We start from the raw sequence: 27,414 nt of genomic DNA, 5'->3' as shown, positions 1-27,414 counted from the left end.
CTTTGAGAGAAGCCCGGTTCCGTAGTCCCGGGAAGAAAAGGTACTCTCTGCCACAGGTGGGCTGGAATGGAAAGGCCAGGAAAGTGGCCTCCGTGGTATGAATTATGTTTATTTAGTTCCTATATTAAAAATGATTTTCTTTTTAAAAAGTAATAGCCCCCCACTCCCAAGCCCGGGTTGGGGCTTTGCACAGGGAAGGTCCGGCGGCTTCCCTCTCCCCCAAACTGCAGGCACCGGGTGCTTTCCTCCGGCACCGGCCGGCTCGCTTGGCGCTGGGCCTCTCTCCGTCGGCCCCGCGGGGTCCACGCTCCTCTTCCCCTTCCCCGCCGCCCTGCGGCCTTCCCGACCCCCTCCCGCGGCCTCCCGGACGGCGGACACCCCGGCCCGAGCAGTTCGCGGGGCGAGGGTCCTCGCAGGCCGCGCGGGTTGTTTGTGGCCAGGTGGCCACTCGCGCCCAGGGCTGGCGACTCCTCCTGGGAAGGGCGTGGAGGGCGGCACGGCGCGTGAGGGCGGCGGGCGCCTGGCCCCGCGCCGCGCCGCGGGGACGCCCGGCTGGCCCTGAGCGAGAGGGGGCGGCCCCGAGCCTGCGGCCGAAGGGAGCTCCGCCCCGACCCCGTATAAGTGTGCAGGGCTGCGCCGCGCGGGCTGTGGCGGCGGCGGCGGCGGCGCGGGGTGCCGGATCCGGCTCGCACGGCCTGTGAAGCCTCCCACCCGCCTTGCATAAGGCTTTGCCTTTCCAACTTCAGCTACAGTGTTAGCTAAGTTTGGAAAGAAGACTAAAAGAAGACCCCGGGGCCGTTTCTCTTTTGTTCTTTGCCCTAGTAGACGTCGGGGTCTTTTTGCGTAAGGCTGTGGTGTTTTTAGCGGTGCTCTCCTCGGTTCCTTGCACTCCTGTTAACAAGCACCTCATCGAGGGCAGCTGCAGCAGCAGAAGAGCAAGCGGGGGGCGCCTGGGTCATGACCAAGGCAAGAGAGCAAAACCACCAGGGAGGATGCTGCGGTGAGTTGACCTAACGCGGGTGGTGGGCGGTGGAGGCCAGCAGCTCTGCGCAGTTTTGGAGGAATGTGGCTCAGCTGTTGATCGGAGTGCTCGGACTCCTTTTGGTGAGGGTCGAGGAAGAAGGGAATTGCAAGATGCGGGGAAAGGGCTTACACGCCGGCAAGGAGGAGTAGACCTGGAAGTTTGGATTGTCTTGTTTAAAAAAAAAAAAAAAAAAGGCGGAGTTAAAGAATGTTGAAACAAGAGCTTTCTTAACCGTAGGTGAGGTTTTGCAGTTATTGACCAATAGGTCGTGATGACTTGAAGCGAGTGCTATTAAGCAAACTGGACACATCGATTTCTCGGTGACTTGATAAAATGTATGTGGTTTGTCCCACAAATTAGGTTTTAATGATCGTGTTTATTAGGAGAAAACGGGCAAGTATTCCAAACTCAGCTCACTTAAGTGACCTAAATACGCTTTTTATCCACCGCCCCTCCTGTGTGTCTTTGCAGGATCCTTAGCAAACTACCTGACCTCGGCAAAATTCCTTCTCTACCTTGGTCATTCTCTGTCTACTTGGGTAAGTGACAATGTACAGTAACTCTTACGACATACTTGCATAATTTCTTGTTTCCTTTCATTTGGACCAATTTTACTAAGTCACCTTCCAGGTTTTCTGTGCAGCTAAATAAATAAATCATCCAAACACACATGTTCTAACCAAAAAGTTATTTTCACCCAAGATATTTTCCCATAGGTGTTAGTAAATGTTATTTAATTATCATACTTTATGTAGATGAACAACTATCCAAAGATAGAAGGACAGGAATATTTGCACTGTTTATAAGTTGTATTTTGTGCTACTAGGCTTATGGTAATATTTGCTACTAAAAACGGATGAATGTCTCATGTATCTTCTATTTCACATTTAGGCTATTTCTCCCTTTTCCTCTTTTGTTAAAATGATAAATTCCAGCATACTGCACTATGAAAATACAGAATAGTGGAGTGACTGATTCAGGCTAAAAATAGCATTCTGTGATTAATTTAAATATAAATTGGCATCCAAAACAAATATCTGGGTGATAAAAATTCTTGGCTTTAAAATGTTCTCTGCTGGGGGTACCTGGGTGGCTCAGTTGGTTAAGTGTCCAGTTTCGGCTCAGGTCGGGATCTCAGGGTTAGTAAGTTCAAGCCTCCCATGGGACTTTCTGCTGTCAGCATAGAACTTGCTTCAGATCCTCTGTCTTCCTCTCTCTCTGCCCCTCCCTCCCTCACTCTTGTGTGTGCACTCCCTCTCTCTGTCTCTCAAAAATAAATAAACTTTAAAAAAATGTTATCTGGGGTGCCCGGGTGGCTAAGTTGGTTGAGCTCAGGTCAGGATCTCGCAGTTTGTTGGGCTCTGTGCTGACAGCTCAGAGCCTGGAGCCTGTTTTGGATTCTGTGTCTCCCTCTCTCTGCCCCTTCCCTGCTCATGCTCTGTCTCTCCTTGTCTCTCAAAAATGAATAAACGTTAAAAAAATTTTTTTAAATGTTATCTGTTGGTAGATATTTGTTGAGCATCTCAGGCTGTCTTAAAAACCATCATCCATTGGGGCGTCTGGGTGGCGCAGTCGGTTGAGCGTCCGACTTCAGCCAGATCACGATCTCGCGGTCCGTGAGTTCGAGCCCCGCGTCAGGCTCTGGGCTGATGGCTCAGAGCCTGGAGCCTGTTTCTGATTCTGTGTCTCCCTCTCTCTCTGCCCCTCCCCCGTTCATGCTCTGTCTCTCTCTGTCCCAAAAGTAAATAAACGTTGAAAAAAAAATTAAAAAAAAAAAACAAAAAAAACCCAAAACCATCATCCATTGAAAATCAGCAAATGATTCATAATTCTCTCTCCAAATTCCTATGCGGTCCTAGAAGACGGCCAGTGTTTCTGTTGGCCTGGCTAGCTTCATCAACATCCCAAAAAAGAATAATCCCAAAAGGATGCTGTATGTGTGTGTTTGATTAATGATTAGAATCTTTCGAATTAAACAATCTTCTTACTGTTTAAAAGCAGTATTTGAGTAAATTCTATGTATGCGTCCTATGATTTTTAATTTTAAAAAATCAAAAGGAGAGAGAATTTTTAAGGTAAATTTTATGAATAGTATTTTCTTTTTAAATTGGAAACTTCTGTTGGATCATCCTTAAGACATGAATGCAAACTATTGTAAGAGGAAATCTGGACCCATGCCCTTGGGAAATGATTAAGCTAGGTTATCAGCTCTTTAAGAAATAGCAGTTCAAAGATGGCTTTTTAGAAAGGCCAGCTCCTATCTTCCCAGAGGCTTAGACAAGGATGACTCTGCAAATACATGTAAACAAAGTTGAATTGGTGTGAGTTTGTTTTCAATAGCTGATGATTCTAAGTAAAAATCTAGTGAAACTACTCTTAATTATACCTAAACCTATAGTTTCCCTTCCATTTAATTCAGTACTTTTTAAAAATACTTCTAAGTATTTAAAATTTTTTTTTTAATGTTTTCATTTTTGAGAGGAGAGAGACAGAATGCGAGTGGGTTAGGGGCAGAGAGAGAGGGAGACACAGATAGGAGGCAGGCTCCAGGCTCTGAGCTGTCAGCACAGAGCCCAACGCGGGGCTCGAACTCACCAGCTGTGAGATCATGACCTGAGCAGAAGCCGGACACTGAACTGACTGAGCCACCCAGGTGCCCCGACTTTTAAGTATTTTAAAAACCAATAACAAGGAATAGAGGTAGCATCTGATATTCCCATCCTGTGGTCTGGACCTATCTCTTAGGAGAATGAGGTATCTCACTTCTAAATACTCATTACCTTTAATGTTTATGTGACCTTTTGTTGTTAGGTTGTGAGGTCAGATTTGCCAAAAGGGTGTAACTATAGTTGTTCCAGGAGGATTTTTTTTGTCATGTTAATTAAAAGTCCCATATGAAAAGTGGTAGACACTTACCCCAGTAAGTTGAGCTAAGGGAGTTCTTGTGGAAAGTTGAATTAACACAAAACAAAAAAAAAAATCCCCCCAAACCAGGATCTACAACCATATAAGGTTTAGTGGAGTTTTACTCCTTATTGCAAAAGAGTACAAAAGAGGAATGCTCAGTAACTCTAGATAAGTCTGCCTTTGAGTTTTGTCTCCTGTTTGACACTGCCTAATTTTATTAGAACAAAATAAATGTGTTTGTGTGTGTGTGTATACATTTATATATATGTACACACACACACACACATCTATCCATTCCCCTGAAAACTCTGCCAAATCATGGTTTCCTGTACACTGAAAATAGAAGTATTAGGGTAGAAGGTTATATCTGTGTGGAGTTGGATGCTTTTTATTTCTGGCTTTATTTCTATCTGCCAGTAGATCGGTACATTTTACTCTATGCTATCAGAATGCAAAGTACTGTAAGAAATGGGTCTTGTTCTCAAGAAGCTTAGAATTTGATTTAGTATGGGCTTTAAAAAATGTGTCTAGTCACAAAAAGATAACCAACAGTGGAAAAGGTGGCCAGTTGCTTGTATCTTGTGTCATTATTCTCTGGATTGTCTTCATTCATATCCCAGATGTGTGTATGACTCCAGCCCTTACTTCCTTTAGGTCTCTGCTCAGAGAGGTCTCTGACTACTTAATGCAAAATGCCACCTTCCTGCTCATGCTGCTTCATTTTTCCTTGTAGCATTTATACCATTTGACCTGTTCTAGGTTTGTGTTTGGTCTCTGCTCACTGAGATGCAAGCTGTGGGAAAGTATGGACTTTGATTTTTGTGTACCGTGGAGTTTCTAGTGCCTGCCGTAGGATTGGATTTATAGTAGCTTCCCAATAAGTAGTAAGTGGATTAATGACTGTGATCATTCATTCACAGATACTCAGTTGTCCCTCAGCTCTCAGCCCATTGGGGGTAGATGGACATGTAAACAAATCATCAAAGTACAGTGAGAGCACATGGGAGGGCAGGAAATGGATGTAAGGAAGGAATGGGTGGGCTCAAGATTGTACTACTTTGGGCTTCATGAGTGTGGAATCTGTTGCCTCTTAAAGCTTAAAGCCTTTAGAAATTGGGATAATCGGAGCAGTTTTATTCCTCTCCATCAAGGAGGCGTCATGGATATAAGGATAAGCAAGAAAGAAAATTTTCATTTGGTAGCACTTGTTTTGATGGCCTGCTGTAGAAGAGTCTAAAATTCTTTTGGGTAAAAAGTAGGAGTTTAAAAAAAAAAAAAAGGAAAGAAAGAAGCCACAGTCATGGAGTATTATTTTTTATTCCTTATGGTAAGAAAAAGGAAATTCACTCCTGGAGGCCACCTATCATTTAGGGCATTTATGTGTTTCTTGTCTTTTCCTTGGGAGCTATTCAGAGGGATGGAGAGGAAGATAAGTGCCTCTCCTCACCCCCTCCCATTGTATGCTAATCCCATCTACACTTGCTTCTTCTGTTAAAGATTAAGGAAGCAGTTTTTCTTATTGATCTCTTTATCTTAATATAAATTTGTCTTTTTATGGGTTTCAAGCAAATTGTATGTGTATCATACAGTTTTAATCATTTAGTACATTGGTATTTGAAACTTAATTCCTACTTAATTTAAGTGGAAAAACTTTCTATTATCAATGCAAACAAAAGCTGTGTCAGACGTGTGAATTATGGTACTGATTAATCCTCAAACTTTTGAACAGTCACCGAACAAATCTAATGTACCAGAACAATGTTATTGATAAATCAGTGTAGGTTTTTGCCACTTATTCTATATTGACTCATTCACAACTGGGATTCACTGCAGATCCACTCCTTTGTTGATTCCATAGTTATTTGTTGTGTATGTAACCTGGGCCATGCAGTGGGCTGAGGTTTGAGAACACAGAATGCTCTAGAGCTCACATTCCAGACCATCAGGTTAGGATCAGTCTTGCAGACATAGTGCTTCCACTGTTTGTTTTAAGATTTACTTGACCATATCCACCCCATTCGACAAGGCCCTAATCTTATGTTAATTTTGAATTGCCTTCCTAAATTATGTTCACAATCCTCTACTCCGTGGTAGAGGTTTCTCTTAACTTGGCACTGTTGCCATCTTGGGCTGGATACTTTGTTGTAGGGGACGGCGCTATGCATTGTAGATGCCAGTAGTACTCCTACCCCTGCCCCAGAGTTGTGGCAATCCAAAACAGTTCCAGACACTGCCAGGTGATCCCTGGAAGATAAAATCATTCCTGCAGAGAAATACTGGTCTACATGAAGTTTATTGTAAAGGATTGCTATTGTGTATGTGCATCAATTTAAAATTTTGTTTTGTTTTTTAAAAATTTTTTTTTAACGTTTATTTATTTTTGAGACAGAGAGAGACAGAGCATGAACGGGGGAGGGTCAGAGAGAGGGAGACACAGAATCTGAAACAGGCTCCAGGCTCTGAGCTGTCAGCACAGAGCCCGACGCGGGGCTCGAACTCACGGACTGCGAGATCATGACCTGAGCCGAAGTCGGCCGCTCAACCAACTGAGCCACCCAGGCGCCCTGACTCAATTTAAAATTTTGAATGCATAGAATTGTTGTCTTGGCTTTATGAAATTAAAAAAAAATCATTTGATATACCAGGATAATACTTTGGTCCTAATACGTTGAATTTATCAAGCAGGTGTTAAGAAACTTTGGAAAGAATTAGGACTCTAGTACTTCCAGATAGTGTCAAATGCATAAGGAGCCTAGACTGTGAATTTAGTTTCCTGTAGTGATTTCTAGGGATAGGTTATGATAAAACATTGTTGTCCTGTTTTATGTTAACTCAGAGGTCAGAGGTCAGGGATGGAGCCAAAAATCTCATGATAAGGTCCATTATAGATTTCTTATGCATTAATTTACCTGACTCATTTAAAAATTTTCATTATTCTACATTTTGCCATAATGAATTCGTTTCCTGTATACTCCACAGTGAAAAAATAGTCTTTTCACCCTTTCCAAACCCATCCGTATTAAAATGTTCAAATAAAAAGCTGCTTATGCATTCATTTCTGACATTTTTGTAAATGTGGTACCAGAATTTGCCCATATTAATTTTTTCCCCATATTAATTTCATTTTTCTGAGCCTGCCTTTTTTTGACTTTGAAATTTATTGGTGAAATAGAGCATATATTTTAGAATGTTTAGGTGAAAGAAACTTTAAAGATCATATAGTTCATTCTTATCAATTTACAAATTGGGAAACTGGCTTTTTCTTGACATTCAAAGCATATGAACGTTTGTAAACTATACTGTAGTTTCATTCTGGTTCAGTAACACACTACTTTGTGCCTCTCAAATCACAATAGGTAAATTCCAGGCCCAGGTAGAAACCTGACACAAAGGGAAGAAGTTTTGTCTCAAAAAACCTTCTTTGGTATTGAAACTACATTTTTTTTTTCTAGAATGATAAGGAGTATGTGTGTTTCATTAATATCATGCTTTTTTTGGGTTTACTTAGTAAGTGGCCCAGAATATTTTCCATTGGACCAGGATGGATGATTTTAACACTTGGCCAATAAATATTCAATTCAAAGAGTAATTGTTGACTTGGAAAAATCTCATGGTATAGCCAGAAAGTACATTTTGATAAGGGAGCAACTTCCTGAGTGTAATTGCCTGGGAAATAAAAATAATTTCGTCAAAACATTTTCTCTTTTCTTATTCAAGGGAGATCGGATGTGGCACTTTGCAGTGTCTGTGTTTTTGGTAGAGCTCTATGGAAACAGCCTCCTCTTGACTGCAGTCTACGGGCTGGTGGTGGCAGGGTCTGTTCTGGTCCTAGGAGCCATCATTGGTGATTGGGTGGATAAGAATTCCAGACTTAAAGGTGAGAAGTGGTAAACTAAGGCTTTGTATTCATGGGACCTAGGCTTGAGCTAAAGAGAAACCACTGTGACTGACCCACTGTGTGTCTGCTTGCCATACTTGAGCAATGGGATGATCAGCGTCAGCACTTCTACATGGAAGGTCCTGGGGCTTCTGCACAAAATTGGAATGCCAAGATATTAAGCTTATAGATTTTTTTGGATCTTTGGCTAGTCATAAATTCCAGATGTTAATAATTAACACCATAGTTCTTTTCTGGGAGCCATGTTAAACATTAAAAGTTTGCTTAACTCTGGCATTCTTTCTAACCATGAGTCGCACTGGAATCAGTCAGTGTGATGTTCCTGGGACAGCTTTAACATCTGTCCTCTGGGTTACAGTGTTTTCTATAGAGGCAGGTGTAGGGTAATTGAAAACTATAGATTGAAGAGAGAATATCTGAGTCAGGATCATGGAGAGCTGAATTATAAATTTTTGAGGGGAAAAGAAGAAATGGTAATATATTGACATTTATTCTAGAGCATTAGTACTGAAATCATTGCAGTTTTATGTGTAGGAAAGAGAGAAAGTGATAGAACAGTTCAGCTATGCAGAATATAAGCGCAATCCAGATAATAAGCCAGGTCACAATTTTCCTGGGTTGTGCAGTTGATGATGCCAAGACCTGGCCAAGTCTATTTTAGACATTGGAGAAAGATTGAAATATGTTTCTTTCAGTGAAGGATGACTGCCCCTGGATAGAGAGCAATTTGGATTATCAAATTCTAGGACTTGATTCTATTAGTGAAATGGTCAAGGTGGACATTTGTCTGTTTTGAGAATGGATATACCAGAACACATATAGAACTAAGTTTTGTATACAAGAAAACAAAAAACATTCCTGGTTGTTCACATCATTATTTATAGGAACACAGGGATATTATATATCTCGGAGACGTTTTAATCTTATGATTGTTGAGCATTGGAATCCTAGGTTGGGAAAGAATGTTGAGTTAGATGAAAAAGTGTGTGGTAGGATAGCAATCTCCCATTTATCCCATGAAATCAGCTCACATGTCACTTTCTGTGAAAATGTCCGATGTCTCTGGGCTGATTTAATCATTTCTTCCTCTGCTGTCAGGAGTCTTTGTCAACACCTCTGCTATTGTACTTCTACTGTTACAATTATCTGTTCCCATATCTTTCCTTCCTCTGGTCGGTGGGGTTCTAAAAGTTAGAAACTTCATGCAGTTGGTATTTAATCCTTGTGCCATAGAAGAATGAGTTATATGTTGGGATTTTACTACAAACTAATTTCAGAAAGCAGTTTGAGGCTTTTATATGACCTTCTAAGCCAGAATGAGCTTTACTGCCCTTAAAGACCAGGGCTATAATTATGCCTTACGCATACAACTCCCTGCATTTTTCAGGGTACTTTTCATGAGTATTTTATTTGAGCATCATACTGACCTTGTAAAGAAGGCACATATGTATCATCATCCTCACCTTATAGACACAGACATAAGAGACATTACATATCCTGTCCTAGATCACCTACCCTGGTGAGTGGCAGAAAAAATATTACAAATGAGACTGTGGGTGTCCTTACTTGGTGTACTTAGTCCTTACTCCAATACATTACCTACATGGGTGCCGGACTCCAAGGAAACTGGCATTTTCTGTGAGGGAAGGTGTTACTTAGAATTTTATAGCAGCAGCATACAGCATTAGAATGCCCAGTGGAACACACTGCTGCTTTATTCTTGGTGAATTTTACATATCTTTCCTATGTATTCATACTATCTTATCAGATTCAGCCTATTCCGTAGGGGCTTATGGATTCCATGACTTCTTAACCTCTTCTCTAACTTCCTGCATGTTATGATTTTAGCTTCAGCAACAAAGAGCTGAAAGATGGATCTTGTCTATGTAATATAGTTCTGTTTATGACAGTAAACTTTCAAAAGAATAAACTAAATGAAAATGTGGTCATTATGAATGGCTTTAATTAATAGGAAAATGGTGAATACTTCACTCTTCCTGTAAGTTTTACTGGTCTGGTGTTATCTGGTGGGTCCTACTGGAAATAGTTGATTCAGGATTTACTTCAGGAATTTTTTTTTCATATAGTAATTTGCATATGCATTAATGTGTGGACAAAAATGGGGCCATTGTGATATTTTGGTGTAGTGAACACTTTGTTTCTCCCTCTGTACAGTGGCTCAGACTTCGCTGGTGGTACAGAATGTTTCAGTCATCTTGTGTGGAATCATTCTGATGATGGTTTTCTTACATAAAAACGAGCTTCTGACCATGTATCATGGATGGGTTCTTGTAAGTTCTCAGTGATATTCTTGATGGCAGAAAATAGAACATCTGGTAGTGGTAAAAAATGAAAACCCTTTGAGACTAGGGGGTATCTTTTCACAAAGACACTGTTGACCCTCTGTGTCCATTTAATATCCTCTACCATTTGTATTATATTTTGTTTTTGCTTGTTTGCCCATAGTGGGCACTCATTAAATATTGTTTGAATTTTAATTTTGTCCTATTTTTTTCCTTATTTGTTTTTAGTGGTATTTCTAAAAGTTTATTGTATAATTCAGTTGTCAATTAGTTTTCAGCTACTAACCTGTAATTTGTTCACATTACATAAGAAATGTAATCCATATATTTATTAGTTTGTCATAATTGTATTCCTCCAATAGTAATTGGTATGTATGGGGTCATGGACTACATAACTTCTCACACTATGGTCTCATGATAGCTTGATGGAAAAGGGGAAAGATGGGGTGGTGGCAAATAATGGATTTGATGTAACTATTGAATCTTTTTATATATTTAGACAGATACTGTAGAGTTTCAAAGCCAGGGAGAACATTAGAAATCTTCTAGTATATTCCCTTTATTTTGTTAATGAAAAAATTAGACAAAGTGATGTTATCTGATTGACCATTGTCGTGCAACTAGGAAGTATCATAATTCTGACTTAAATGCAGGTCTTCTCACTTCCTCTTTATTGTTTTTTCCAAAAGAGGTATTTTGGGAAGAAATTAAAAACTACTGCTATGTTAACACTTTATGATAACTATGTCACATAAATGTGCACATGATTTTTATAATTTTTGTACTATGTGTATTGCAGATGATGTGGATTAGGAAGATATTATGCCCTTTAACTTGACTACTGGTATTTATGGTTTCATGTCTACAAAGTAAAATTATTTCTTACGATTTTATGAAATGAACTTAAAATTTTATTATTATGCCACCAAAGACCATTTCAAACTACACTGTACAGTGAGGTATAGGTCCTGTGAGGTAAAACTGACATTTTTAACTCAACTTTTTCCTATAATTCCTTAGACTTCCTGTTACATCTTGATCATCACTATTGCAAATATCGCAAATTTGGCCAGTACTGCTACTGCAATCACGATCCAAAGGGACTGGATTGTCGTTGTTGCAGGAGGAGACAGAAGCAAATTAGCAGGTAATTTGGCTTTCTCTTTTAATGTAAGGGGTTACGTGAGGATTCACTTTATGTCAGAGGTAGTAAATGAGGGTTAAACCTTTTATTCTGGGTATTTAATTGAAAATTATTTTCCATAAATTGAAAATATAGTCTTTGTCTTATCACATTGTCAGTTTCAGTGCAATGATTTATCTCACTGTTATGAAATTAATTTATAGAATAGTGAACTTTTATTGTATGCAAACCTGGCAAATGGAAGAACATTTCTTTTGAACTCTTTCTTTTAAATTCTGTTCATGGTCTCTGTATGTTTACTTAATACTTAGAGCAGTGAAAATCTGACATGAGATTGATTCATTCATACCATGGTAGTATGACTAGTATTTACTTCTTTTTATTTTTCTCCAAACCAAGTGGAAACACTTTATTTCCAAAAGGGACTCTAGTAGTTAATTCCTTCAAGTTTAAAGTTATAATCTATAACTTTTATTATATTATCTGCAATGCAATAGAATTGCTGTTACAAATACTAGAGAAATTGAGGACAGAATATGGTTTTCAAGAAGCTTATAATCTTAGTTGTCCATTGGAAACATATATAAGAGGCCAGAGACAGACTAAAGAATGCTTACAAAGCAACATGTCCTATTACATCAGCATCACTTGTACTCAGAATAACTCACCTCACTCAATTCCCTACCTGCCCCCTGACACAGACACACATCAGATTCATAGCTACACAGGGTTAAGGAGGAAGGGTACACCTATCCACTGATTAGATCAGGTCAATCAGTTGTGCTGGTCATTGAGATAATGGGTATCACAGACCTATTGCCCAACCATCCTGACAGACCAGAAAACTATTGCTGATGATTTAAATGGCTTATTCTAGTTCACAGAAGGCAAGATTAGTGTTGGGGATAGCAGGCAACTTTGTTTGGGCCATGTGGCTAAAAAAAGGAAAGGAGGTGGTGAGAGAAAGAAAATGTGTGAAAGGTCTAAAGGAAGAAAGAGAAGAATTTGCTTAAATCATCACTTTGTTGTAGCAGTGTTATTTATAATTGAGACAAATACCACAGTGATTTTAGAGAATGGTGTCCATATAGGATGAATTTATAGCACATGTGAATATACCACAGGATATTCTTTCTAGAGGTAAAGTAGTGATTCTCGTTGATTTTTTTCTTCCTGTAATCATTTATCAATAGGAAATAATTCCATGTCTCTTCTTGTCACATTGAACTATATGATTAGGCTTTTTCCTTTTTTGTATGTTTTTTCCTTATTTACTTTCTCTTTTTAATATGCTATTTTAAGTATGTAATACATGTCCATGTTTTAAAATTCAAAAGGTACAAAAAGACCTGCCTTGAAAATAGAGCACATATGTATCTGGTAGAATATATTTGGGGGGAAAGTTGTCTTTTAAAATGATTTTCTTTCTCTTAATATGAATTTTATTTTATTTTATTTTATTTTATTTTATTTTTTTAACGTTTATTTATTTTTGAGACAGAGAGAGACAGAGCATGAACAGGGAAGGGTCAGAGAGAGAGAGGGAGACACAGAATCTGAAACAGGCTCCAGGCTCTGAGCTGTCAGCACAGAGCCTGACGCGGGGCTCGAACTCATGAACCGCGAGATCAGGACCTGAGCTGAAGTCGGACGCTTAACCGACTGAGCCACCCAGGCGCCCCTCTTAATATGAATTTTAAACTCATTTTGACTCTTGTGAAGTCTGTACAGTCTGGGGGGAAAAAAGCCCTGTGTAAAGTGAAAATTCCTCAGAATTTATCATTTATTCTAAATACAAATATAAATAAATAAGAAAAACCAAAGATTCCATGTAACTTTGTGGGCTTTTTGACGTCCCAGAACAACAAGAAGAATATGAATGACTGTTTCTCAGCTGCCTTTCTTTATTATCAGGAATAATTGCAGAGGAATAATTGCAGTCTATTTTCTAACTTTCTGGAATTTCTCTTAGGAAAGGAAGTAAGCTGCCTATTGAAGTTTCATCCACTGTGAATTAGCTTTTAGCAAGTGGTGCTTTTTAGCAAGTGAAGTCGAATTTCTCAAGTTTAGGAAAGGAAGCAAGCTGCTTATTGAAGTTTCATCCACTGTGAATTAGCTTTTAGCAAGTGGTGCTTTTCTGCATTCAACTAGTATTACAGGTTAGTAGCCTAGTGAGGGAAAACCTCCGTGTTGTCTTTCTTCACCATTTGTTAAAAGATCAACTAAAACCATGCTTCAAAATAGGATAGAAACTTTCTTAGTTCAGAAGGTCAGCAGGGGTCTATCTAACCATTGATTTTTTGGTGCTATTTCTGCTATAAGGCAGAATTATAGAACAGGTAGAGAGGAGGAGAGAGGAAAATTGGAGAAGAAGTGTATGTCAAGAAGTACACCTTAGTCACTTCTGAGGTTGAGTCTCTGCACACAGACACACGTCCTCCAGTCAGGAATTGTGTGTGTTTGTGCAGGGCGCGTTTTGAAGTCGAAACGAAAACTTTAGAAACCCAGCGAAAACTGTTAGAAACCCGAGCAGGGGACTGGACAGGGATGCTGAACCTGTGTGCGCCTTGTGTGTGTGTGCCTGTGAAGGGCAAAAGCTGTGTGCACTGGGAGGAGAGGTGGTGAGCCAGATGCTAATTGCTCCCCTTCCCTTAATGCAGTGTTTCTTGATTTCAGAATAGGTTTAAAAACTGGAAGTTGTATCACTGAGGGTAAAAAAATAGAGACATTTTCCCTGGAAGGTTAAAAAATTTTAGAATTTCAGTGGCATCAGACCAAAATACAGCTGTTAGCATCTAGTTTGGAGATCACCAGAAAAGGAATTGTTTTTCTACATAAATACTGGTAATTAATCTGTCGGCTAATTTGCCTAGGTACTTGGTTTAGTGTTTTATTAAAGCAGTCTGTTGTGCTATGACCCTTAGCCTGTCAAACCTGTTTGAAGCTCACTTCCTTTTCCCAGACTTTTTATCCCTTCTGTTTTATTTCCTTCCCTATTTTCTTTGTTAACCAGTCTATTTATAGTTTCTGAGGTGTTTTGTTTTGTTTTGTTTTGATCCTCCTTCCTAAAGACACATCTGCTGGTTACCGTGATCAAGATGACCGATAAATTTCTTATTTGAACTCTATTGACTAAAAATTGATTTCATATTTAAGGTAGACAAACCTGCTGCCTGCTATTTGCTCAGCAGGTCTGCTTATTATTATTATCCTATGAGATTTAATATACCCTTTATAATAGCAAGTCTTTATTTAATGTCATGGTCTGTGCCTCAGCTGCAGCGGAAAATAGTTAAATTGGAATTCAATGAGCACATATATGTGTGTTTACATAAGAATAAATAGAAATTTGTGAAGAGGATGGGTTTGCATATTCAGAGGACAGATTCTTCTCTAGCCTGTTACCAGTGAAATGATGAAGTCTTTTCCCCAAATCATTATATAGTTCATTCTGCTTCCAAAACATAAAAGCTGGTTACTGATACTGTATCACGCACAAACATTATTAGCTTCCTAAGTATAATAAAGATTGAAATTGGTGGCATTCGGAGGCTTCAGGAGCACTTAAAAACCGAGGAAGTGAAAATACAACAAATCATTTTAACTAAATTGATTTTTCTCTTGTTGTGGGGCTTTCAGAACATGTGTATATTTTCACTCTTACTCAATTTTGGGAATCAAAATGTTGAGTTACTTGAATCTATTCTATACTTCTCTGTTAGCACCTGAGTTGGAAACTTTTTGAGGGTGGGATGAAAGTTAGCGAAGCCTCTGCAAAAAAGGGTCATGTGTGAGATCAATGAAAACTGCCTTTGCCTCTCAAGTGAAAGGTGAAACGAGTCAAAGTTCTCCTGTTATCATGTAAGCATTATACACTCATGGGACTAATTGGAAGGCAGTTGAGGACCAGGAAGAATTAGAGAAGGAATAAAGGCAATTTTCTGCTAATGCACTTATTAGTCACCTATTGCTTTTCTCTTAAGGTGCCCCACATGATTGATAAGGATTTGTCTCATTGGTTCCACTCTACTCTGTGAGATAGAGAATAAGAAAATTGGTCATTTTCTTGACTTCCTCTCTTTTATTCATGTTGTCCTCTGCTCTGATTTTGCTATGTTCCCATGGTCATGTCCTAGACTTGGTCATCACCACTAAATCCTCCCCTTCCATAATCTTAATCTTAGGCATTCATGTCTTGAATTGGCACCTCCTGTCTTCCCAGCTCATTCCTTCTCATACCCTAGCCACAACAGTCTTCCAGTCTGGTTGTCACCTACAGGCCATTTTCACTGTCTGTGACCACTCTTGTCTCCCTTCCTTACTCAGCTGAAATTCTAGGTCAGACGTTCTGATCACATATGATCACCTCCTAGCTTATACTCTCAGCTCACTTGGCCTCCTCTCCTTCTGTCACTCTCCAGTAGAACATGGCTGGAGAAAAATGCACAGTTTTGCTCTCTGTTTTCACTGTTTTACAGTTCGTGACCATTGGGTTCATGTTCGCCCTTTTGTGCTGCCAGGTGATCATACTAATTTCTGTGGCCCTTTCCTCCTTCCTGTTTCCTTAGAGGAGTAGGTTTCACGTTCTCCTTTCTCCTCATACATTCCATACCTCCTCTCCCATCCTCACTTTCACTGATGACCTTGCTTTGTGCTTTACTGAGAGAGTAGAAGAAATGAGAAGTTACACATGCTGTCCCCATTACATCCACCTGCAGCTGCGTATGTGGTCTGCACTCTTGTGCATGTTGATGGTTTTGCTCCCGTCTAAGAGTAGCTCTCCCATTTGTGTGTTGGTTCAGATTCCATCCCTTCTCATCTATGGTGTCATCCCCAACAGCATATAAATGTGCAATAATATTTCTCTTAAACATTTTTACCTCTTTTTACCCTTCTACCACCTCATTTCTTTGTTTCTGTTTTCAGAAAATCTTAAAAAAAGGGGCGCCTGGGTGGCGCAGTCGGTTAAGCGTCCGACTTCAGCCAGGTCACGATCTCGCGGTCCGTGAGTTCGAGCCCCGTGTCAGGCTCTGGGCTGATGGCTCGGAGCCTGGAGCCTGTTTCCGATTCTGTGTCTCCCTCTCTCTCTGGCCCTCCCCCGTTCATGCTCTGTCTCTCTCTGTCCCAAAAATAAATAAAAAACGTTGAAAAAAAAAAAAAAAAAGAAAATCTTAAAAAAAAGATGTCTATGCTGCTTCTAGTTCCTGTCCCTGGTCAGGGCTTTGCTTTTCATGATGCCAGGGGGGCAACATTTACATTGTGAATCCAGAGAGTGCCACTCACTTAAAAATATAATATAAATGGTATATCTCCTGGAGTTGACGCCAATCTCTTAAACCAGCTTCAGTCAGGCATTTGCCCTTTCTGGTCTACCAGAACTACTCTCTTTGAAGCCCCCAATACCTTCCGTGTGACCAATCTAGAGCCTCCTCTTAGTACTCATCTTCCTTGACCTATCAGCAGCACTTGCCAGTTGATTACCCCTCCTCTTAGAAACAGTGTTGCCCCATGGCTTCTAGGATGCCACACTCCTCTGGGTTTTCTCCTCTTTCACTAGTTCTTCTTCATCTTCCTGACCTCTAAACATTGACATACCCAGGACTGGGTCCTCAGATCTCGCCTCTTCTGGATCTACACTCAGTCCCTTGGTTGACCTCATCCAGTCTCACTGCTTTAAAACTCAACTGGCTGATGACTACCAAATCTGGCACAGACTTCTTTCCTAAACTGCAGGCATATTTAACTGTCCACTTGATACACCCTTGTGCTTGTTAGTAGCCTATCAAAATCAGCATCTCTAAACTAAATACTCGTTCTTTTGCTGCAAATCTGATTCTTTTGAATTCTTTCCTTTCTCAGTAAATGGCCACTCTTTCCTTCTAATAGTTGCTTAGAAAACAGCAACAGTGAACTTCAGAGTCCTCCTTAATTCTTCTCTTTCTCTCACACCCCATATCTAATCTATTTGCAAATCTTTCTGATTCTACCTTTGAAGTGTATCCAACATCTGTTTCCCCATTTCCATTATTACTGTTCTGGTTTATGCTACATCATCTTCTACCTGTCTTCTTGCCTCTGCTCTTATCTACCAACTCTCTCACCCTCATGCTACAGTCTTCACAACACAGCAGCCAAAATGAACCTTTAAAAACATAAGTTAGACTGTGTCACCTCTCTGTTCAAAAGCTCCAAAAGGCTTCCTCACCCATTCATTGACAAAGTTGGCATCCATATAATGTTCACAAGACCCTAGGTGATTAGACCAGTCTACCCTCCCTCTCTGACCTCTTCCCTTCCTCCCTCTGCTCTAGCCCTGCCAGCCTCCTTGTTGTTCCTCTAACACTGTAGGTGTGCTCCTCCTGCCCCAGGACATTTTTACATCCCTTGGTCTGGAATTCTCTTTTCACTGATATCTACAGGACTGACTCTTTTTCCTCCTACTCCTTTCTCTCTCTCTCTCTCTCTCTCTTTTTTTTTTTTTTTCAGGGAGTCCTTTCCTGACCTTGCCATATTGAAAACTGAAATCTTTTGGGGCACCTGGGTGGCTCAGTCAGTTAAGCGTCTGACTTCAGCTCAGGTCGTGATCTCACGGTTTGTGGGTTCAAGCCCCGTGTCGGGCTCTGTGCTGACAGCTCAGAGCCTGGATCCTGCTTGGGATTCTGTGTCTCCCTCTCTCTCTGCCCCTCCCCTGCTTGTGCTCTCTTTCAAAAATAAACAAACATAAAAAAAAAAAAGAAAACTGAAATTTCTCTTTTCCCTGCACCCTTTTTCTGCTTTATTTTTCACCGTAATATTTAATTAACATATGACATTCTGTGTGTGTGTGTATATATATACACATATACATATACATATATATACTTATTGATTTACTCTTTCTTTTCCCATGGGAAGGTAAACTCCCTGAAGACAGGGCAGGATATTCTTTATTTTTTTTTTTATAGTGATAGAATAATGCCTAGCCCATAATAGGCATTTAATAAATTTTTGTTGAAAACATGTTTGTAGGGTCACTCACTATTGTATTCATCTTAAAAGCTAATATTAGACTTATTTATACAACCCCAGGGAATCATGATTTTTGAGGCAAATTTAATATGACTTGTTCCAAATGACAAATTATTTCCTAACAAAATGGTTTGTTCACAGAGTGCTTTTAGAAATTTACATTCTAGGAATCTATACTCTTGGATTATGAGTTTGTATTATGTAAGTGGGCAGTCTCTCTTTGATAGATTTGCACACTTATCTTCCTCCTTTACCTACCTCTATAGATATGAATGCTACAGTACGAAGGATTGACCAGTTAACCAACATCTTGGCCCCTATGGCTGTTGGTCAGATTATGACGTTTGGCTCTGCAGTCATTGGCTGTGGTTTCATTTCGGGGTGGAATTTCGTGTCCATGTGTGTGGAGTACTTTCTGCTCTGGAAGGTTTACCAAAAAACACCTGCTCTGGCTGTGAAAGCTCCTCCTAAAGTAGAGGAAGCTGAATTGAAACAGCTGAATTTACATAAAGGTAAGCTCAATACAGTGATCAATCCTTTTATTCTGATGTTCAGACCTTAAAAGTTGGTGAAGACGAAAGTTCATCCAGTTTATTACTGCTGAAGGCGTGCATGAGGTTAAATATGTCACTTTGGTATGGATGAGTCAATACCCAGGCTTTTGACAGCCTGAGGAACAACTTGGGATTGGACCTCAGGGAGCTGGAATGAGGCCTCGGGCCCTTTTCCTTAATGTGAGCAGCAGACATGGAGGGGAAATCAACTGAGGGATGGCTGGGAAAAATTGAGCCATAAGAATGGGAAAAACAAGGGGGGAAAAAAAAGAATAAGAGAATTCCTGAGTCTATGAAGAGAAGAGTTACATAGCCATTTGTACAACAGTAGAAGGGAATGAGGACTGAAGGTGGGCATTTCCCAAGAAGAGAGAGCAAGTTGGGCTTTTGGGCTAATGGAATCCTAACAGGGCCCCAGAAAAGAAGATGCTATGTTTTTCCAGACAATTATTATATTTTTACTTGATGAGTTTTCCTGTTATTTAGTTTTACTTTGGTGGGAGTATAATTTTTTCTTTCTTTCTTTCTTTCTTTCTTTCTTTCTTTCTTTCTTTCTTTCTTTCTTTCTTTCTTTCTTCCTTCCTTCCTTCCTTCCTTCCTTCCTTCCTTCCTTCCTTCCTTCCTTCCTTCCTTCCTTCATTTCTGGAGTATAATTTCTAAGGGGGGCAATGGAGAGAGGGAGACAGACCATGTGAGAGACAGCGATATCCATAGTATTTTGTTTAACATAAATGCTACTTGGAGATTGTTTCTTAGCTGAAATTCTTAGGTTAGTAAAAGAAAATACATATTATACTGATACATATAATAATGTCTTTTATTAACAGAAACTGAGCCAAAATCCTTGGAGGGAACTCATCTAATGGGTGAGAAAGACCCTAACATCCATGAGCTTGAACATGAGCAAGAGCCAAGCTGTGCCTCCCAGATGGCTGAGCCCTTCCGCACCTTCCGAGATGGATGGGTCTCCTATTACAACCAGCCAGTGTTTCTGGCGGGCATGGGTCTTGCTTTCCTCTATATGACTGTCCTGGGCTTTGACTGTATCACCACAGGGTACGCCTACACTCAGGGGCTGAGCGGGTCCATCCTCAGTATTCTGATGGGAGCATCAGCCATAACTGGAATAATGGGAACCATGGCTTTTACTTGGCTACGTAGAAAATGTGGCCTGGTTCGGACTGGTCTGATCTCAGGATTTGCACAGCTTTCCTGTTTGATCTTGTGTGTGATCTCCGTGTTCATGCCTGGAAGCCCCTTGGACTTGTCTGTTTCTCCTTTTGAAGATATCCATTCTAGGTTGATTCAAGGAGAGCCGCTGTCCACAATTAGACCTACAGATATACCTGAAATCATTTTTACACCTGAAATGCACATGTCAAATGTGTCTGACCCTGCTACTATTGTCCCAGAGATGAGTCCTAAATCTGTGCCCATAGTGTCTGTCAGTCTGCTGTTTGCAGGCGTCATTGCTGCTAGAATTGGTAAGTCATCTCTCTGAATGTTAATGAGCTAAAGTGTCTTTTTTGCAGTGTGGGTTCAGAAGATTCAATGATAAATGATCTGAAATCTTCCCTTAATTTAAGCAAAACCCACTCTGTATCCTTACATACATATGAAATTTTTATTTTATAGTTTAAAATACAGTTTGTGTATATGTACATATGCTTAAAATATGATTAGGGCTTGAAACTTAAAAAAATTTTTTTTAACGTTTATTTATTTTTGAGACAGAGAGAGACAGAGCATGAACAGGGGAGGGGCAGAGAGAGAGGGAGACACAGAATCTGAAACAGGCTCCAGGCTCTGAGCTGTCAGCACAGAGCCCGACACGGGGCTCGAACTCACGGATTGTGAGATCATGACCTGAGCCGAAGTTGGACGCTTAACCAACCAAGCCACCCAGGCGCCCCTGAAACTTTTTAATAAATGAGTATCTTAAGTATTACTCTTGATGCAATTTATTATTTTTTTTAGTTAATTTATTTTTTTTAATTTTTAACAGTTATTTATTTTTGAGAGACAAAGCACAGGCAGGCGAGGGGCAGAGAGAGAGAGAGAGGGAGACACAGAATCCAAAACAGGCTCCAGGGTCCAAGTTGTCAGCACAGAGCCCAATGCGGGGCTCAAACTCAATCCATGAGATCATGACCTGAGCCGAAGTCAGATGCTCAACTGACTGAGCCACCCAGGCACCCTGATGCAACTTATTTTTTGAAAATATATTAGTTATAATGATGCCATTTAGTAATTTAGTGTCTTTATATTGCTATAACTCTACTAAAAGGACTATAAGTTAGAAAATATTTGTATAGGACAAGGTAAAAAAGGTAGTGTTTTTGTTTTCAAAAAAAAAAAATCCTTCAAAAGTCCTCTCTAGCTTATGTGTATTTATAGTATACTTTGCCAAACAAGTGGATTTTATAGCTCTGGAAGGAACCACAATGTAATGACTTCTTACAAAGTAAAATTTAAGTAATTATTAATAGAGTACTGATGAATTATCTCTGCCTGAATTTTTTTCTTTAAATGAAACCATATTTATCTTGTGATACAAAGCAATTCATTAATTTATCAAAGACAATTAATATTCAAGCAAGACAGCTTTATTACAGGGGCTTTAGAAACCAAGCAGTAAATGTAATAATCACTTAAAGTCCTTAAACTTTAACCACAACAGTATATTAGTACATTCACTGTAGGCTTTAAAAACACTAGTACTTACAGTAAGATTTATTGTCTCTGATTTCGGAGTTTTGCTTTTGTAGTATAAATAATCACAAAAAATAGAATTAAGAAGTTTGTAGATTAGACTTACTTTAGTATGGTGGCTATAAAAAATCATTTCTTGAAGCCACTAGCAACCCAGTATTTTATTTATTTTATTTTATTTTATTTTATTTTATTTTATTTTATTTATTGTATTTTTATTTTTCAAGTTTTTATTTAAATTCCAGTTAATTAACATGCAGTGTAATATTAGTTTGAGGTCTAGAATTTATTGATTCAACACTTATATACAACACCAAGTATTTATTAATGAAAAAGAATTCTGAAAGGCAAGGCTCTGATGAATATATGCATGGTGACTTCAAGATAATAGGGATGAATGTATATTTTGTACACGTCAACAGATTTTTAAAATGTAAATGTGAAATGTAAAGCTGTAAATTAAAATTCAGTGTTTAACAGATATCTTCTATTAATAGGTCTTTGGTCCTTTGATTTAACTGTGACACAGTTGCTGCAAGAAAATGTAATTGAATCTGAAAGAGGCATTATAAATGGTGTTCAGAACTCCATGAACTATCTTCTTGATCTTCTGCATTTCATCATGGTTATCCTGGCTCCGAATCCTGAAGCTTTTGGCTTGCTTGTACTGATTTCAGTCTCCTTTGTGGCAATGGGCCACATCATGTATTTTCGATTTGCCCAGAAAACTCTGGGCAGCAAGATGTTTGCCTGTTGTCCTGAGGAAAAAGAAGTTACGAATGAAAATCAAACTAATATATCTGTTGTGTGAGACCATTTAACTGTTGCTATCCCTGTTACTAGATTACACAGAGCACATATGCTTATTTTGTACTTCAGAATTCCAATAAACAGCTAGGTGTTTCTCTCTGGTTTTACCCCAGTTGTACCCTGAGGGCTAGAAGCTATTTACAAGACTTAAGTCAGAGGAAATGAACTGGTTAATTTCCCTTACACTTAAGGATGGGGAAAAAAATCAAAAAAGGAAAAGAAAAACTCAGTTTAAATGTGGAGAAAGGTAACACTGATTTTTCCCTATTTCTCAGGAGTAGATAAAATTTTACACGAAGAGCAGTTAGTCACGTGACTTAAGTTATTCTTTGGGAGATATTTATTATCTGTGCAAGAATTCAGGTATGTCATTTTTTCTTAAAACTCATTCTTGTCCAAGTCTAGCTAATTTATTTTCTTTTAGCATGTTCTTCACATTATAAAAAAAAACAAATTCTGCTTCAAGTATGAAGAGGAGAGTTTGATAACCAGTGTTATTCTTATTGATCCTGTCGATCATAAGGGATTTACATATATGTGGAAAATGAAATACTTAACTAGAATTCTCAAATAGGATTTACGGTATAACTTTAGAGAGCACCTTTGTATCTTTATTATCATGGTGAAATACTGTAGTAAGCATATATAACACTTCAGAAAATGGCTCTCCTGTAAGCTGCAGATAGAAACAAAGCTGTAGATTTATAACAGTAAATGCATAAGGACTTCAAATACGCTGATAGTTTGGCCATAGAAACTAGAAGCTCAAAGTCACCCAGGAGAGCAAGATCTGAATTCAACTCCGCTATCGTTAATGATCTATCTCTGTCTTGGAACAGGAGGGAGCATGCTTTTAGCCTGGTAGATTAAATGTAGAAAGCAAGCTCACACTTGGAAAGGTTTTGTTTTAAAATCATCAGATTGGCTTTTGAATGCGCTCAGCTAGAGCATTTTTACTTTCACTGTTTTGTACCCAAGGAGTTATTTTTACACAGTTGTAGAGCAAGACCGTTTATAAATGTATCCCGTTCAAATGTCTTTGAGAAGAATGGAAGAAAACAAATACTTTTGTATGTATTTTAAAAAACTGTTTTCCGAGTCATTTTGCAACATGTCAGTACCAACATGGTACTTTGCCTTAACCGTTTATGCACTTTCATGGAGACTGCAATCCGTTACTATGAGCACTTTCTTCTTTTTTCTTAAGGTTTCATCTTCTTTCTATGGTATGACATAATGATTTACTATGTTGTAAAATCTTTGTAACATATTTCTATATAAAAAACATTTTTAAAATCTTGAGTCCTTTTTCCTGAGTTGCGTTCCCCAGTTATTTAATATTAGTTTTGTTATAGAACATCTGTTTTGGATAAGGTATTTTCTTCCTCTGCAGTTTCATAATAATTCATAATTTTTAGTGTTATCCCACTGTTCATATGTACAGTTTATGGTGGTTTGGATACAAATATAGTAAACATGAACTCAGTACTCATTCCTTGACCTTGAAGAAGTCACATGAAGCCCTCTGAATTCTATCTCATCTTCTGTAAATTGGAGATGATACTATAAAGCCAACTCCACCCACCTCACAGCTTTTCCTGACCAAGTCAAATAAGAGAAGTCATGTGGAAGTGCTTTGTGAACTATCAGATGAGGTGGTATCAGTACTAGGAATTGGGCCTAACGACAGAGTTCTAGGTTCCTGCTGTAGTCCAAAAAAAAAAGAGCCGCATTCTGTACTTGACAAATGTTAATGAAGACTTGATCTGTACCCCAGACAGCTTCTTCCTGGGATGCAGATTGACTCTGACATGGTTAATCAGAGGCTCCTTTTCTTTCCCCTAAAATTGGGGCCTTGAGAACCTTTGCCTGCACCCCGAAGCTCCAGACCTGCTTGTGGCCTTTGGACAGACGGCAGATGCCTCCGTAAGGTTTGGCTGCTGTCTTGAACAGGGCCTCTGCTCCCTCCCACAGGGGTCAGCTGTGGTCTGAATTCTGCCCTGAGTTTGGCAGCCTTAAAGGAAGGCCTGTGACCTTGTAAGATGAATAGAACCATATTAGCAAAGGAAGTTCGCGGCTCTTCATGTGGGCATTTTGACAAATTGAGGGTCTGGAGAGAGAGGGGCCTGTGTAGGAGGAAGGAGCATGGAGTTGGAGAGCCAAAAGGAATTTTTACAGCCGCCTTGCTTATCTTTGCAGAGTGCTGTGGAGAGCAGGAAGAGGAGGGGAGGGGAGGGGAGGGGTGTCACCGCTGGCCTGGCAGCCTTTGCTGTTTACAGCCCCAGGCACAGAAGTAGGGCAGGGGCAGGCAGATGAACAGAGCCTGTGTCTGGGTGTATTTCTAAATAGGGGGACAAACTCAAATATCTACAGGGACAATCAGGTGATACCAATGAGTGAAGCGGATTAAAGACAGGAGAATTGTCCTTTGCTTAGCTTGTAATTACATTTCTTAAAAGAGTCACTTATTTTGCTCCCAGTTAAAAACAAATTATTACATTTTTTTTCATGCTTTATTCCATGCAGGTTTCCTACCATGGTTTTTAAGTTCCTTTTTTCAACACAGGCATTCTTTGCTTACTAAATGCAGAAAGCCATCTTCATTACCCTAAAGAACTATGCCTTTCCCCATTTTTTTTTCTTGAAACAGGTGGCTTGCTTGATATACCTTTCATTTCTCCCCACCTCCAACCCCCCCAAAAAGAAAGATAAGGTATAAGAAATTTTTTTCCTGTTTATCATAAGACAGAAAAACAGTGCAGGAGGCGTGCTAAATGGAGCATTGGCCCTGGAAGGACTATTGGGAAGTAATGGTGTGGTCCGGCTGTGGTGGGCTGGGGCAAGAGGGGCAGCTGGAAGCAATCCCGTTGCCATGCAGGTATGTGGGCCCTGTGTTATGTCTTTTGATCTTTCGAGAGAAGCTGGGATTCTGAAATTTTGTGTGGACTCTCCAAATTCTTAAATACCGGCAACTAATTTGAAAATGCTAGAACATCTTTCTAGTCAAACAATATACACCTACAAGCTACCTCTGAGCCCCTCTGGGAGATTTTCTCTAAGAGGATAGCTTGCAAACAGGAGAATGTGCTTGAATAAAGTGTAAGAGGAGAGGAGCTGCATATAAAAAAACATGTAGAGTACAGGGAGCAAGAAAACAGGGCAAACACTTTTTTATGATGAAAAATATTAAGCTTTTAGACATCCTTTTTTGGAGATCATTTAAGGTCAAGTCATCTATGCATTTATTTCCTGACATATTGATGTCAATGAGCATTCTGCCCCAAAGCTCTTTATTCCATGTGTTGTTTACACTGTTGGGTTAAAGGATAATGATGATTTAAAAAAAAAAAAAGCTTTTAAAGTTTTTCTGAATTATAGTGTGCTTCTGTTTTGAAAAAGAAACAGCAAGCACAGAATTTTATATTGACAAAGTCCTCTTTTCCCATCACACTCCGTAAATCCTCAAGAGTGCCAGCTGAAAAGAATTCAGGGTGTATCCTTTCAATGTCTTTGTAATGAAGTTTAAAAAATAACTCTTCATCTCATCAGTTGGTTTGTTCACCAAGATTATGTCGATATCTATATCTGTTCATTTTTAAGTGTATATTTCCCCCCCAAATTCTGAGTTAAAGTCATGTCTGCATTAAGATTGTTGATAGAGTAATTAAAAAATTTCAACACATAGAACAGAGTAATTAAAAACCTCAATAACATAGAAGTAGTCTAATACCTAGTCTAATATATTTATTATGATTGAGAAATAAATTTACTCTCAGATTCCTTTCAGCCAAGACAAAAGGCCACTGAGTTTTACTTTTTATCCCTAAATGATACTTACTTGAAACTCGTCATTAACTTCAGTTAAACATTGCTGCTTCTTTTATGTCTCCTTTTTTCTCCTCTTAATCCACCTTTCAGAATAATCTTTGCTATCAGAACATTTTTGTTTTACAACATAGCAATTCAAGAGTAGAGTTGAAATGTTGGAATAACCTTCTGACAACACGTACACATTTGTCACAAACAAGTCTGAACTGGCCACATGTAAATCACACTTTAGAACTTAAGTGACTATTTTCCTTATATGGATACTTGTTTACATTTTCCAAGTCCAAAAGGGAGCAAATATTTTATCTAAAGGATGGACAAATGAGAGATCAAAGTACAAGTAAGTGCTTTCTTCCACGTTCTTCACTCTGGCCTTTATGTGAATTGGTATATATTTTTCCATTTGAACATTTTCCTTATTGCATTTTACTGGGAGAAAAGTGCACCACAAAGTTCCTGGTTATGTTCCAAGTGTCTTAGAAAATGGTTGTCTTTAGTTATAGTGACCATAATACAAATGTTAATCTAATTAAATTGACCGAAGATGTAGGAGGATAGATATGTTAAATTAAAACACTTCAGGAGAAATATATATTTTGAAGAACTGATTTTCAAAGACCTTACAATAAATGATCCTATTAAGCAGTATACAGTCACATAGTAAATCATACCTAAAGGAATATCTGAACTTAACATATACATATATATTCTAGAAAGAATGCTTATTCAATGATAGGGTTTTTATTTACTACTATGTATATGACCAAATATCTTACCTGTAAATTATAAGGTATTTAAATAAAAGACACTACAGTGGAAAGGAACTACCATTTAAACATCTATTATTTGCCAGCACTTTGTTCATTTAATCTTCACCATAACTCAGTGAAGAAGATATTATCATCTCCATTTTAGAGATGAGAGCACTGAGTCTTGGAAATAAATGTCATGCACTTAGGCAGTTAGGAAGTGGCAAAAGAATCGAAAACCATTTCTGTCTGTCTCCCAAGGCCATTTCTGTCTGTTCTTCCAAGAACTCCCAAGGTTCTTCTCTCCACACCACACACCTCTAGCTTGAGCTTTTTCTATGGGAAGTGTTGGAAAATCCTTACCATCCTTAAGGGGTCTATTTGTTTATGGCAAACACATTGTAACTTACACAGTGAAAATGGGTGTAACTTAATTAACTGACTCATTGAACACAAGGATTTCGAATTGCATTTCCA

At 39.1% G+C, this 27,414-nt stretch overlaps 1 protein-coding gene across 1 annotated transcript; it reads left to right on the top strand.

Moving 5' to 3' along the window:
• The first annotated feature begins 586 nt into the window (after window positions 1–586).
• On the top strand, window positions 587–23,656 carry SLC40A1 (solute carrier family 40 member 1). Its single transcript, XM_043577281.1, has 8 exons — window positions 587–1,000; window positions 1,496–1,563; window positions 7,649–7,808; window positions 10,005–10,120; window positions 11,153–11,279; window positions 18,551–18,796; window positions 19,666–20,322; window positions 22,048–23,656. Exons 1-8 carry the CDS (start codon window positions 958–960, stop codon window positions 22,359–22,361), a joined length of 1,731 nt encoding a protein of 576 aa, XP_043433216.1. The 5' UTR covers window positions 587–957; the 3' UTR covers window positions 22,362–23,656.
• Window positions 23,657–27,414: the final 3,758 nt, after the last annotated feature.

This window comes from Prionailurus bengalensis, chromosome C1 (assembly GCF_016509475.1).
Source record: "Prionailurus bengalensis isolate Pbe53 chromosome C1, Fcat_Pben_1.1_paternal_pri, whole genome shotgun sequence".
NCBI classification, from domain to species: domain Eukaryota; kingdom Metazoa; phylum Chordata; class Mammalia; order Carnivora; family Felidae; genus Prionailurus; species Prionailurus bengalensis.
This window is presented reverse-complemented; position numbering and strand designations above follow the sequence as displayed.

Bases quoted from the DNA above. Each gene is read 5' to 3' on its own strand.
- SLC40A1 (XM_043577281.1), top strand. From the start codon at position 958: ATGACCAAGGCAAGAGAGCAAAACCACCAGGGAGGATGCTGCG. The intron at 1,564-7,648 runs GTAAGTGACAAT...TTCTTATTCAAG, and splicing joins GTCATTCTCTGTCTACTTGG to GGAGATCGGATGTGGCACTT. The intron at 7,809-10,004 runs GTGAGAAGTGGT...CCCTCTGTACAG, and splicing joins TAAGAATTCCAGACTTAAAG to TGGCTCAGACTTCGCTGGTG.